Here is a 14769-nt window from a genome sequence, read left to right on the forward strand (position 1 = left end):
GGTCTGTGCCTTTGTTACCATTGGGGATAGCATGAGATTAAACTATCAGAATGATGGCTGGCATTTTATCTAGCTTTTCAAAGTGTTATTTCATTTGATTCTGATAACAACCCTCTGACACAGGGGTAATTATCACCCTCATTTTACAGATGAGGAAACCGAGGCTGAGAGATGAAGTGACAGTCTCAGAGCGTTTGGGCAGCATTTGAAATCAGGTCTCCATTATTTCAACACTGCAACACCTAGACTCAGGGCTTCTTTGGTTGAGTAGCCGTAGAACTAGCCCTGGGGTTGCCTGCTGGACTTTGCCTCTGCCTCCTACTTTTCTCCAGCTCAGCCCCGGGTTCCCACGATGGCCCCGGCTCTACGGAGGACGTGGCCAGTGGTGTGAGATGCCCATCTATCCAGCAGAGGGAGCACGTTGGCCTCAGGACTAGAGGCAGAAGAAACCGGGAGATGTTTTAGGGTTCCCTGAGGAAGGAGGGTCCCTGGCCAGGGTCCCCTGCGGAGAAGGCGGGTGGCCCGGTGTGATGGGAGAGCAGGGCTGGGGGCAGCAGCAGGAGGCCCCCACAGTCCTTCCTCGGGCTATCTGAGCTGGATGGAAGCTGGAGCTGCTCTGTCCGGCAGCTGGACTTGAAGTGTAAGGCTTGAATCCTGAGACCTGGTTGCCAGGCTCTGGTCCATCTGGCTCCTGGGACTGGGCCCGAAGCTGCCATGGCCAGAGAAACCAGCAAGAGGAGGCAGCTGGGCCCTGAGAGTTTGGGATGGGGTGGGAGGGGGGAAATGTCAGACAAGGAGGTGCTATGGAGGTAGCACAAAGGATGGGGTACGGGGAGGCATATTGGTAAAGGCCCAGGGGACAAAACACAGTTGAAGGATTGGTGTGGGGGGTTCCAGGGGAAGAAAGACCAAAGAGCAGGGCCAAAAGGACATAGCTGGGGAGGGAGTATCCAGAGGAAGGAGGACACAGCTGGGGAGATCATGAAGGGGGGAGACATGGGGGCAGGGTGCTTGGAGAGATGGAGAGCATACAGCTGGTGGGAGTAGAGGAGGTACGGATGGAGAACACACAGGGAGGACCGAACTGGGGCGGGGGGTCAGGGCAGTATAGAGGGGCCACTCAGAGAGGCAGACAGTATGGAGGGCAATCTGGGGGGCCGAGAAGGGGGTTCAGAGCAGTATAGAGGGGCCACAGAGAGATGGACAGGACCAAAGGCACATGGGGGGGGTTGGTGTTACAATAGGGTGTGCTCAGTAAACACAAGTGGGAACCGCCGGGGGACACATTTGGGGGTCAGAGTGGTATAAAAGAATATGGGCAGAGAAAACATACTAGGGCAAAACCCCAGGAAAGGACATGTAACATCCAAGGCAATGAGTGACATAAGGGGCGGGGGAGGGGTGGGGGGGTGGCGAGGGCGGAGAAGACAGCTGGGGGAAGGTAAGGGATCGCGAAACTGGGGGCGGGGGGGGGGGAGCTGGTGGTATAACGGGCAGAGTCGGCGAAGAAAGACTGGAAAGAGGGGCACATCTGGGGATTGAGGCTGTCATGGGGGAGGGGAAACAACTGGGGGTGAACTGTGGGGGCGAGGAGATAAATGGGGCTGGGAGACAAAACCGGGGCAACATCTGGGGTCCAAGACGAGTGGGGTCGGTGAGGACAGCACGGGGAGGGGGCCCATTTGGAGGTCAAGGCTGTAAAGGGGAGCAGAGGGGAATCAGCTGGGGGTACCTCGGGGTTCAGGACGGTATAAGGGGTGCTTAGGCAGTGACTTCACAGGGAGGGGCGCGCGTTCGGGGGTCAAGGCAGTGAAGGGGCTGCAGCTGACTGCACATTTGGGGGTCACGCCTATAAAGGGGGGATAAGGGGCACATTTGGGGGGTCGGGCGGTATAACTGGGGCGGGGGAGTCTCCGCGGGGTGCGGTGGCCCGGGCAAAGCCCTAGCCAGGACAGAGGGGGAGCGTCCAGGGGGGGGCGGGGCGAGGAGCCCGGGGTCCCCGCAGCCCTCTCCCCCCTCCCCTCCCGACCCTCTCCCTCCCCTTCCCCGAAGCTCTCTTGTTTGTCTCTCGGTCCGGCCGGAACCGGCTCGTGCTCGCTGCCGGGCGGGCGGCTTCTGATTGGTTGCTGCCTGTTTCTAGCGCCATCTGGACCAATCAACGCGTGGCAGTGTTTTCCTCTCGGGGTCGGAATAAAAGGGCTGGAATAAAAGGGGGGCAGAAAAGGCTCCGGGCGGGCCCGACACACATCGGGTGGGAGCTGGGTGAGCGGCGCCGAGGGGCTCCGGGCGGCCCGGGGGAAAGAGGGAAGGAGGAGGCCTGTTTGCGGGGTGGGAGCGGGGGACAACGACGGCGTAGCGCAGGGCTCGGAGGCCGGGCGGGAGAGATGAATAAGGTGGGGAAAGGGCGGGAGTCTGGTGCCGGGGTACCGGCAGCGCACCGGGCCCGAGGCACCAGGACTGGAGCCTGGGGAGGCGGAGGGGGGGCCGATCGGGCGGCTCGCGCCGCCGGTTCGAACCGGCTTCGCCCGTCCCATGCGGGGCTCGCGTGCCCGTAGCACCTAGCGACCCGGAGATCCGCCAATGGGGCCGCGGCTCCTCCGGGCCGCCGAGCCAATGGGCGAGAGGGGAGGCGGGCTGTCCCGCGGCTCCGGGCGCTGATTCTGTGGTTAAAGGAGCAGTCCCTCCGGAGCAGGATCTGTGTGCGAGCTAGCGGGCGGGCGGGCGGGCGTGCTCGGGCCTCAGGGCTCAGGGCTGGGACAGCGACCGGCGCAGGTGAGTCGGGGGTCCCCTCCCTCCCTGCACCCTGGCGCTGTGTCTGGCTGTAGCCCCTGAGAGTTCTCAGGCTCTGTCCATCCCTCGCAGGGGACTCGGACCCAGGGACCCCGGAATCTTTATTCCTCCTCCCTCTGTGCCTCAGTTTCCCCATGCATTAAATGGGATGGAGGGTCGGGGAGCCTCCAGTTTGACTGGCACGGGGAGGGGGGCGATGCTGCGGTGGGCAGCGGGCTCCGGCTCTGGATGAGCGGCCTCAAACCCAGATCTGAGCTCCCTGCCGGGCTTCCTGGCTTCTCCGGGTTGAGCCTGCCTCTTGCTCAACCCTCCTTCCTTCCCCCACCTGCGGCAGCCTCCGTGGAAGGGGTGACATAGTTTGCATTTTGCTGCAGAGGCTGGGAAGGGGGAGGTGCGCCAGCCACCCACTGCTCCCTGCCATCAAAGCACCCAGGTTGTGACCGGGAGTTCTCCTTCCAGGTTGTCCCCTGGGCTCGGTCTGGGCTGTCCCCTCACCCACCCGCCTTGAGCCATGGCTCCCACTCTGGCCACTGCCCACCGGAGGCGATGGTGGATGGCCTGCACCGCCGTGGTGGAAAATCTTCTTTTCTCTGCTGTCCTCCTGGGCTGGGGGTCTCTGCTCATCATGCTCAAGTCGGAGGGCTTCTATTCCTATCTGTGTACAGAGCCAGGTAAGTAATGCGGGGCGGGGGAGGGGGTCTGGGGCTTATGGGTACGCTCTAAAATGGGGTGATATCATCGAGCCCGGCTAGGGCGGGATTAGCCAGCTCTTCCCACCACTCAGAGGCTTGCAGGGAAGTCCGTATTTCTATAATCTCTGTATCCACCCCCACAGTGCCGGGTATATGATCACTTAGAGTTGTCTCCGTGCTTTGGAAAACCTACATATACATCCTCTCAATTGCTAGCTGTAAAGGAGGGTTTGGGATACTGTCCCCATTGTAGAGATGAAGAAGGTGAGACCCACAGAGGGTAGGCCACAAGGCAGATAAAGGGGGAAATGGGAATCGAAGCAATATGGATGGGAGGTATTGATATACCATGAAGGTATAAGCCTTGCTGTCCCTACTTTATAGATGAGCAAATTAAGGTCAAGAGATGTAGTGGAAAGAACCTCAGATTTGGAATCTGGGAACCTGGGTTCCAATCCTGACCTTCTGTCACTGCCTTCGTGGTCTTGGGCAAGTCAGTTCCCTTTATCAGTGTCTGTTTCTTCCTCTTGGAAAGGAGAAGTTAGACCTGGAAGACCGAAAGGGACCCATTGGCTCTAACTCTGGGGTCATGCCGACTATCAGATCCCTTCCAGTTCTAAATCGAAGAGACTTAGGTGAGCAAGGCCCCCCAGCCAACGAGTGTTGGGTCTGCTGACTCCAGAATCTGGCCTTTCGCTGTGATCAGACTGTGATCACACTGTGACTACCCTTCACGCACAGCAGGTGCTTGGTGGGTCTCTGATGGTTGCTCAGATGAGCCCAGGTTTGTTCAGTTCAGAGTGTCTTCAGGCAAGGGAATCTTTTTGATTTAGTGACGAGTCTGTGAGAGATGTTGAGAGGAAGTTGTGGTTCCTAGGCTTGGTTTGTCGTCACTGTACACTGTTAAGCTCCTGCTCTATGGAGAGCGCTGTAGGAGATGCAGAGTTCAGATGAGACCGGCCCCTGCCCTTGGGAAGCTTGCCATCTAGGAGCTGGACTTTGGCCCACTGGGAAAGGTCTTGAAATGCAAGTTCCCTAAGGGTATGGTGCCATTGGAAACTAGCTGATGAGTCTAGTTGCTTTGTGATGTTCAAAGGCTATTAAAGAGATGGTTGTAGTGCTGGGGGTGGCTGATCTGTTTGTGGATTGTGATGGAGGGGAGGGGTTAGGGAGGGTCTCTAAAACCCTTCCCATTTGGACATTCTGAGGCTTCTTTAACCTTGTAGGATCCTAGTTGGGTTGTGGGTTGTTCGCTTTTAGGGAGGTCTAGTGACTCCAGCCAGTACTTACTGGCTGCACCATTGACCATAAAGTTAATTCACTTCTCTGAGACTCAGTTTCTTGTCTGTAAAATGATGAAAATAATACTAGCAGTGTTTACGATGTAGGTAGGTTTGTTGTGGGGATCATATTGATAATGACTCTAAAGGGCCTCGTGTGCTTTAAAGCCCTATGTAAAATTTTAGGTGGGCAGCTAAGTGACGCAGTGAATAGAGCGCCAGACTTGGAGTCAGGAAAACCTGAGTTCAAATCCAGCTTTGTGACCCTGGGCAAGTCACTTAACCCTGTTTACCTCAGTTTCCTCATCTGTAAAAATGAATCGAAAAAGGAAATGAACCGAAAAAGGAAATGGCAAACCCCTCCAATATCTTTGCCATGAAAAACCCAAATGGGGTCATGAGGAGTTAGACATGACTGAACAACAACAAAATATTAGCTGCTGTGTGGTTATCAAAATTGGGGAAGCATATCCTGTAGGTAGAGACCAATTAACCGGAATTTGCTAGTACTATCCAGATTTCAAGGAAGGAAAGTGACCATTAAATGAGATTTTGAAAGGGAAACATTCTTAAGGTCAGAAAACACCAGAGTTCAAGCCTCACTGGGTAACCTTGGGAAAGTCACTTAGCCTCTAGTGTCCTAAACAACTCTCTGAGACTGTAAATCACAGCAAAAGGGCTGAGGGCTACCTTGGCTGAAGGAGTTACCTCCTCTGGAAGGTCACCACACGAAGGAAACCTCCCATCCAGTTCTGTTCCCTGCACTTGCAAAAAAGAATGCCCTTTGACCCAAACCACTTGGGATTTGGAGCTTCCAAAAGATGACCGTTGTACCTGTAAGGTCACAACATCTGCTTTTTGGTTTTGTTTTGTTTTTCATAATTTTGGCTAAATTGTCATAGCTTGGGACCTCAGGGTCACAGACTTGAAGGGACTTCAAAATGATCCCAGAGGAAAAAGAGGATTTGACCCCGATCACACAGCTAGCTGGTGGTAGGGAGGCCTGGGACTGGAACCCAGGTATGATGACTCTTGGTCTGTTCACTTCAGATATGGAATCTTAGACAATGCTGATGGGCATAACACCCCTAGGGTCCCCCAGGAAACTGGGGGAAGTGACATCCCCCCAACCAAGTCTCTCTACTTACCAGGGATGGAAAATTTAGATAAGAGATAATCCATCTCAATCTCAGCCACACCCTACCCAATCTAAAACTGGCTATTTAGATGACACTTCACTCTTCCTCCGGAGGCCATCCAGGCACAGCACCCTTAATGAGTTTAGGCCTGATTTCCTCTTCTGCCAATATGATCTTGGAGTTCTTAGCTCGAGTGAGGAGAAAACAAGGCAGGCAGGCAGGCTTGCTGTGGGAGTAACCAGCACCCAGTTCTCCCATTGTCCCCTAGGAGAGCCAGAGTCTCTGTTTCATCAAGGAAGCCAAGTTTAAGAGGCTCAGGGCAGGAAAGTGCCTGGGGGAGGGGGATAGATACCTGGAAAAGGGTAGAGAGTATATCACTTGTAACCCGTGACCTTTAGCTGCTCAAAAAACATTTCCTAACAGCCTAAGGGCTGTTGGCTAGGCTTTGCCCTCATCAGCAGAAATCTTGGGTGATGGAAAAGGCAGACCTTGTTCTCTAGACAGGTGGTTTTTTCTAAGTCCGAGAAATGTTACCAGAGAGATTAATGACTACTCTGAAAGGACCAAGTCAGTTGGCACATTCTTCTCCCTGACTTCTTTCTTTTCCCTTTCCTGACCCGTCATACCTGGATTGGCTACCTCCTTTCTCATTGGGTTTGAGGCTTAGACTACCAAGTTTGGGTAGTGGTGGTGGTGTTTTTTAAGCACCAAATGGTAATACTATTTTGTCTGATCCAGTCAACATGGTCAGGAGTGGTTGGTTCCCTACCCCACCCCCACGGAGACCACATGGGTCAGGAAGATTCTTTTTAGTGATACCCTAGAACAGAGGTTCTTCGTTTTGTGTGTGTTCTAGGTGTCTTTGATAGTAGTCTGTGAAACCTTTGGACTCCTCAGAATCCTGCTTTTAAATGCATAGGATTACAAAGAAAACCTGTTAATGTGGAGAAACAGTCCTCAAGAATTTATCTGGGTTAAGAACCCGGCCAGTTTTGTGTCTGTGCCTAACACGCAGTAGGTACAAGAAAATGCTGGTGTCGTTGAATCAGTTGAACTGAACTGAAAGCATGTTCTCACACTGGACAGAACGGCTGGCCGTGGGCCTTTGATCTCCCCAGGCATGAGCTGATGTTCTTGTCTTCAGAGCTCAGCTCCTTAGGAGCCCTTTGCTCCCACCTGAATTTTGGTTCTGCTGATTCTGTGCCCCTAACCTGTTGATTCAGCATCTTCTTCTGGAATTCCTGCTGAGTGAGGGCGGGTTATCTGGGTCGGCGTTCCTTATCAGCACTTCTGGGAGATCGCTCTGACCTGTTGCTTTCAGGACCAGAAGTCATGGCAGGCCTCTGACTAAGATGGGGAGATTTATGGTTCAGATCTTTTGTCGAATAGGTTTAAAGTCTTCAAACTTGGCAGTGATAAAGAGGCAATTAGATGGAGAACTTTAGCTGCCTCTGGAGGATTGGTTCTGAAAGAAAGCTGTAATGTAGGAGCCAATTTACAAGGGGCGAAATGCACATTTGTCAACTTTCTTTTGTTTTTCTTTTAAGACCAGTTTGGAGACAGTCAGCCGGAGCCTGTTAAGCCTTTTCTCCTTCTCTGAATGATCTTCAGAGCCTGGCCAGGCATCCATGGGGGCCAGAGCCAGGCTGAACTTGGGTTTTGTTTTTGACATTCAGCTTGGAAGGCACCAGTGCAGTGGGTACAATGGGTGAGGGGGAGGTACTTACTGCCTGCCGCAGGGTCAGAGCCCCAGAGCTGGCAGGGATCACAGAGGCCAGCTAGCCCATCCCTTCCCCAGTTTTATGCAGGTAGTCAGTGTCAAGGGACGATTTGTGGTTCAGTGGAAAGAGTCAGAGGCCCTGGGTTCAGATCCTGGATCTGCTGCTGGCTTTATAAGTGACTTTGGTTAAGTCATAAAACTCCTCTGAGCCTTTGATCCTTCATCTGGAAAACGAGGGGTTGAGTCAGATCAGATCTAGAGTTATGTGAGGCTTTGAGGTGTACAAAGAGCTCTACAATTATTAGCCTATTTGATCCTCTAAGGGAGGTGTTGTTCTTACTCCCATTTCACACGTGTAGGTTTCAGAGGTTAAGTGATGTGTCTGGTAAATGTTGGAGGCAGGATTTGATCTGGGGTCTTGCTGACTCGAAGTCAAGACCCTGTCCCTTTTACCACCTGCCTACCCTTTAAGGTTCCTTCCACCTTTAAATCTGTGACCTGTTCTTCCTGGGACTTGAGAGGGAAAAGGCAGAATTGGAGGACCCAAGAGACCAGTGCCTGTCTGTGGCGTCATGGTCTCCATCAGACACCAGACTCCCTGGTGACTCTGACTCCCTTTGCTCTGATGTAGCCTTGGCAGAACACCACCGTGGGACCTCGGCCACGGAGAATGATGTTTCCACACAGATTTGTACTTTCCCCTACACTGCAGTCCAGGCTGCCTTGCCTTCTTCCTTCTTCTAGTCTCTTGTGCTCTAGGGTCCAGTCTCTTGGAATGCAGTTTGAGCAGGCCTGTGGTTCAAATGGGCCATTCTCCGGCATATGAGGCATAGCCTGGGTTGTGGTTGTGGTGGATACAGGGTTGTATAAAACTTTATACATGCCCCTAAGAGCTTATTATTGTCTAGGGGAGGAGATGAGATGTGTACAGAGTCACACTTGAACATTTACAAAGCCTTTTCATCCCCAAAACTCTGTCAGATACCTCATTATGTGATTTCATCGTTAGAAGGAACTCTTGGGAGAGAAAACTCCCTCTGTTACTCGCTGAAAGCTGGCACCTTCTCTGACATCTATAGTCTTGGAGTTGCTGGAGGGCACTTAGAAGGGGAAGTGACTTCCCCAGGGTCACACAGTCCAGATGGGCCAGAGGCAGGTCTTGAACCCAGCTTTTCCTGACTCCAAGGACAGCTCTCTGACCCCGTCTGCTTTCCTTCCATTGGAATCACAGTATGCAGGTCAGAACCTGGCCTCTGCCACTTATTACCAGTGACCTTGGGTGACTCCTTTATTCATGGGGGGAGGGAGGCATAAAGTGAGATTGGTGACTAAACAAATGCTGATTTATGAGTATCATGGAATATTATTGTACCATAAGATGTGGGAACGTGGACAGTCTCAGTCCCCAAACTGGGCAGACCTCTGGGAACAGATGGAGAGCCAGGAGAACCATTTATACAATAACAGCAACATCGTAGGGAAAAACAGCTTAGAAAGAGCAATCCCATGACCACCAGGGGCCTGAAGGGAAAGTGGGGGTGGGGCAGGCCTGAACAGCACAGGGAGACCTGGGCTGGGGGCCGGGCCCATGGAGGAATGGGCTTCCACTGACTGTGTGGAATTGATAGGAATGGGTTTTTTTCCTTTTTTATTGTTTGAGATGGGGAGTGTGTGTGTGTGTGTGTGTGTGTGTTGAGGAGGGGAGATTGGGATGAGGGCTTGTTCATTGGAAAAAGAAGTAAATAAAACGAGCCTTCTTCCAGTTCTAAATCTGTGATCCTGTGAGTTTCTCATCCTCCCTTCATCTTTAGTCCTTAATAGTCTTGGTGGGGATCGGGGCGGGGGGTCAGCCTGTGATTTTGTTGGCCTGGGAGACTTCTAGGGAGGAAGCCCCATCTCCCAAAACAGGGCTTCCCCTGCTCTGCCATCCCCTCTAGGGAGGGGCTGCCTGGGAGGCTGAGAAAGGAAACACATTGCCTCGGGACACACAGGAAGGCTGGTTCTGAAGTGAGACTAGAACCCAGGGCCTCCTGGCTCTGAGGCCAGCTTGCTCCACTGCACCGAGCTGCCTCTCAAGCAGAGAGCCCAGCGATTTGTGATGTTCATTTATAGAGGAAGAAACTGAAGACCCTGAAAGATGCCCAAGGCCACAGAGCTGGTGTGAACGTCAGAGCTGGGGCTCAAACCCACATCCTCTGAGGTCTTAGGATGTTCTTGGGGGAGTGGTGAGGAGAGAGAGAGAACACAAGAGACAAAGACAGAGACCGAGAAATACAGAAAGAGAGCAGGAGAAGAGAAGGGGAAGGAGTGGGAGAAAGAGGAGAGAGAGAAAGGGAAGGTAAGAGAGTGAGGGAGAGGAGAGATGGAGAAAGGGAGGGAGGGAGAGGCAGAAAAGGAGGGAGGGAGAGACAGAGAAAGGGAGGGAGAGACAGAAAGGGAAAGACAGGGAGGGAGACGAGAGAGACAGAGAGCAGAAAGAGAAAGAAGAGGGAATGGAGAGAGAGGGAGAGAAGAGAGGTGCTGTCCGTCTGGGAAGCAGCGAGAGCGGGCTAAGACTGCAGATCCCAAGGCTGCCTAGGACAAAACAGGCAGGGACATGCAACAGAAAACTTGTTTCTATGTTCCCGTAAAGGTGTATCTTTTTGATGCCAGAGTGTTCCGCTGCCCTGCTACCTAGGTATTTAGTTTTTGATAAGTGGAGTCTCTTGCACAATGATGTCTCCACATCAGGGGCGATTGGCCGAGGCTTTGGAAGAGATACAGGTGGGGTGAGTTGGGGGGGGCACTTTTCTGAGCTGGTCTGGGGCACCCGAATGATTTGTACACACTGGCGATGGCCCATGCTAGGTCACCTAGGTCACGGGGGCTGACCAGGGGATGCAGGGAGCTCTGAGTCTCTCTCCCTTTCTCCCCTTGCCCTCAGATGGAATCTGTAGACTTTTCGATGTGATGCTTTGGGGCACACCCATTTTACGAAGCCCTCCCATCCTTTTAGGCCAGAGGTGCAGGATTCCTAAGTGTACTCTTTCACTTTTGCTGTGGTTTACATGACCGCTTGTCACATATTTTATCTTTCTATTTTGTGGGCGTGGTGGACCGGGGCAGAAATCTACCAGAAGTAGCTAGCGGGACTGCTGAGTCTGAGTCAGTGATTTCATTAGCGTAGGAACTCCAAGTGAGGAAACTCCCTTTGCCATTACAGAGTGGCCACTCTCGGGTGTCCAGTGGAACCTCTGGACCCTTGCTTCTCAGAATAATGTTTTTCCATACGTAAAATAAAATACATCGGATTACAAAGGAAGCCAGTTATGTTGAAATGCAGAGATCAGCATAATAATGGAACAAAAAGAAGTTCAGAGGTTAAGAACTCTTTTCTTAGGTGCCTAGGGCAAGAGCCAGGGAAGTGACTTGGCCAGGGTCACACAGGCAGAGGCTAAGGCCAGCCCTGAGGCCATTGTGCTGTCCCTTTGCCTTTCTTCCCCTGCCTCTCCTCATCTTATAAGCCACAGCTTCTGCCTCTCTCTTCTCCAAGAGGGCCTGGAGGCCATTGTTGGCTTGGATCTTGAAGAGCCAGGCTCTTGTCTCCTGCTCTTGCTCCTATCCCAGAACCCCAAATGGGGAAACTAAGCCATGGATGGCTCAGCTATTGTGTGGCTGCCCCTGGACCGAGGGAGTGGGTACGCCATCCCTGGGATGGAACCAGCAGCATAATGATGTGGACACATTGCCCGGAGTGAGATCTGCCACCCTTCTAGACAAGTGACATCTCCTTATTACCCAGCATCCCCTTGGTAATTCTGTCTTTCCCCCTTACTCTCTCTGCCTGACTTTACTCTCTATGACCCAGTCAGTTCCCCTCCCCCCATCAGCTGGCTTCCCTTTGTTTACCATGTCCCAGAAAGATTCTGTCTGGTTAGTGTTGGTTCTCAGGGACCTTGTGGATGGCCTTGTGACATCCCCCTTCATGCTGAGCAGCATCAAGGGATTATTCTTGCCCCCAAACAATGGGGATATTTACAGCAACCTGACCGTCCCTGTTCTGGGTACTTTTTTCTTGAGACAAGACAAGAAGGGGGGTTGTATTCACACACAGCTATGTGAGAATGGCGAGGCTCTATCTGGCTAGGGGACCACCCTTTATTTCTCTGGTCTGGCTTCTCCTGTTTGTTCAGTGTCTGAGACTGACCTCTCCCCCACATCTCCTTTGGTGAACTGAGATGTTTCCTGTTGCCGGATAGGATGGACTGAGGATTTCAGAGAGTGGCAGGAGAGCCTGGGGTGGGATTGTCCAGGTTGAGCCCAGTCAGCAATATATTTTTGGAGCCTGGCATCCCATGGGGGTGGGGGTGGGGAAGGAGCTGTGTGGAAGCCAGGCCGAGGGCCTAAAGCTCTAATCAAAGGGCCTCTTTTGTTCTAAGGACTTCCCAAATTTAGTGAGCTCCGTAATCCCAGAGGGCCCTGACTGTTTTGTCATTGGTTTTTCATTTGGTGGGATTCAAGAAAAAGCTCTTGGATCTGTTGGGAATCACGGGAAGCCCAGTGACACGGTGGGTTGAGTGGTTGACTTGGGAGTTGGGGAGATGCTTCATTAATTTCGAGCAAGAAGGGACCTTACAGGCAGACCACCTCATTTTACATTAGAGTGGAAGCACCTTGAGTGTAGGGATCATTTCGTTTTTTGTACTTGTATTTCCAGTATCTAGCACATAGTAGGCACTTGTGGATAGATTAGCCTGACTTGCCTACGGTCACACACTGAGGCAGGATTTTGACCCAGGCCTTCCATCCTTAGGCCAAGTTCCTCGCTCTATTCACTATGCAGTGCTGCCTGGGTTAGTATTACTGCTTAAAACACTTTTTAGCTGTGTGACCCCAGGCAAGTCATTTAAGCTCCAAGCCTCAGTTTCCCTCATCTGTAAAAAGGGGATGATAATAGCCGCTGGTGCCCCAGATTGGGTGAGGCTCAGGGTGAGGCGACATTTGTCACCTCTAAGAAACCTCTAGCTGGGAGTGAGTCCTCCCCAGAGGAGCCCCAGTGGTATCGCTCATTCCCGAGCTGTTGATGGCTGTTGCATCTGGCACAGACATGCTTTCTTTGACTCTGCTATGGTGAAGTTCATTTGAACAGAGCATTGTATTGTTTCCTCCTCCCTCCTCTGGGCCTGCGGGTAAACAGCCCTGTTTCTGCTTTTCCCTCGGCCTGGTTCTACCAGTCCTCTTTCTGTTTCCCCCTTTGTGGAATGGGATAGCCAGTGGAACCACAAGGAGAGGATGTGCTGGCGGGGTGACCCAGCCACGCTCTGCTGGCTGTGAGAAGGCAGAGGGGACTTCCTCGGGGGTGGCACCTCCTGGGGCCTTATCTCTTCAGCTTTCTGGTAGCCCAACCAAAGAGCCCCAGGTGGGATGGCACAGTGGGTGGGGTGCTGCTGTGGCATTCTTCTGGGTTATTTATGATGATCTTACCTTGTTTGCTGCCAACACAAGGTGTGGATTTCTAGGCATGTGATAGCACTCCCTGCTTCCCTTGTGGCTCAACACCAGCAGGTGAACCCCCTTTCAGCTTCCCCCATTTCCAGGTGGATTGGAAGCAAATTGACAGAGCTAGCAAGTGTCATTGGTAGGATTTGAACCCAGGTCCTCTGACTCCAGGCCTAGTGCACTTCTCATCATCCTACCATGATCTCTCTGAGCAGCATCCTAACACTTAGCGAAATGAGCTGCCTTGGGAGTGAATTGGTGGCTTTCTGCCTCACTGGAGGCCTAAAAGGGACCTCCCTGGCCATCTAGGGATGGCCACCCCCAGACAAGATTTCACTCTCCAGCATGTCCTGCAGATGGTCATCCTGGAATCTGAGGCAGCGGTTGTTAAGAGTGCTGGGCCTTGAGTTTCGATGCTACCTCAGATACTTGTTAGCTGTGTGACCCTAGGCAAGTCACCAGACCTCTATCTTGGCCTTGCTTCCTGTTTGTATAAAAGGAATTGGACACAGAGGTCCCGTTTAGCTATAAAGCCCATGACCCTTTGTCTGAAGACCCCCATTGACAGGCTGCCTTCTATTTGATAGCGAGTCATTAGGAGGTATCTCCTTGCAGTGGGAAGAGTGCTGAGTCTGAGTCAGAGGAGCAGGGTTCAAATCCTGCCACTGGGCACTTGCTATCTCTGGGACTCTGGCCAGTTACTGCTCCACCCCCAGCCCCAGTTTCTGTGCCTGTAATGTGAGAGAGTTAGACTCGGTCGGCCTCTGCGGTCCTTTCCAGCTTTGAATTCATGATGGAGACTTGGGCCAGCAGGGACCTTAGAAGCCCCTTACAGAACCAGGCTTAGGGGCATTGAGTGACGTGTCCAAGGTGCCAAGTAGTGAGCTGTTAGGAATGGCAGTCTGTCTTTATCCATCATCCTTGGAGACCAAGTAGAACAAATCAACTTCTTCTTGAAGCACTAGTCACTTAATTGCTTGAACACTGCTATCATGTCCCCTCCTAAATCTGCTCTGGGCCAGGCCCCTGAAGTTCTTTCAAGAGGTCCTCAGATGGCAGATTGGTGAGGTCTTTCACCAGCCTGGCCTCCCTCCACCTGCCAATGCCCTTCCCCTGGCTGTGGGCCCACTACTGTACCTGTCTGAGAAGGGGGTAGGGGTAGTCCACCTGGCACCACCTCTCTCTCCACTCAGTGATTGGCACCTCTGCCTCGCCCTCCTTCCCCTCATCACCTACCACCTGGTTAGAGCAAGAGTTTGCATTGAAAAACTACGGTGTCCTAGAATGCTGTCTGGAGTGCTCCAGCAGCCAGCAAGCCATCCCCAGCCTAACCAGGAGGAAGAAGTGGGCCTCTCTGCCTTCTTTGCCCATCTGTTCTCATGGTCTTGCCACTTTGGGGGGGGGGAGAGGGAAGGGGAAAGAGAGAAGAGGGAGGGAGAAGGAGGGAGGAGAGAGGGGAGAGAGAGAGGAGAGGGAGAGAGGGATAGGAGAGAGGGGGAGAGAGGAAGGGAGGGAGGGAGAGGGATAAAGGAGAGAGGGAGAGGGAGGGAGGGGGAGAGAAAGGAAGGGAGGGAGAGAAGAAGGGATGGGGAGAAAGGGGGGGAGTGAAGGAGGGAGAGGGATAAAGGAGGGGGGGAGAGGGAGGGAAGAAGGGGGAGAGAGAGAGAACA

General features: G+C 52.8%; 1 protein-coding gene across 2 annotated transcripts in view; it reads left to right on the forward strand.

Annotated features, from left to right (window-relative positions):
• The first annotated feature begins 2697 nt into the window (after positions 1-2697).
• Positions 2698-14769, forward strand: part of SLC43A2 (solute carrier family 43 member 2) — a 48669-nt gene continuing 36597 nt past the window's right edge. Inside the window, exons 1-2 of one of the 2 annotated variants that reach the window (XM_036769344.1) lie at positions 2698-2772; positions 3250-3461. In XM_036769344.1, coding sequence (XP_036625239.1) covers positions 3302-3461 — 160 coding nt within the window. In that variant the 5' untranslated portion in view covers positions 2698-2772; positions 3250-3301. The remainder of the gene's footprint in view (positions 2773-3249; positions 3462-14769) is intronic. The other variant, XM_036769343.1, reaches the window with a different exon arrangement.

Source organism: Trichosurus vulpecula, chromosome 7 (genome assembly GCF_011100635.1).
Source record: "Trichosurus vulpecula isolate mTriVul1 chromosome 7, mTriVul1.pri, whole genome shotgun sequence".
Classification (NCBI taxonomy): domain Eukaryota; kingdom Metazoa; phylum Chordata; class Mammalia; order Diprotodontia; family Phalangeridae; genus Trichosurus; species Trichosurus vulpecula.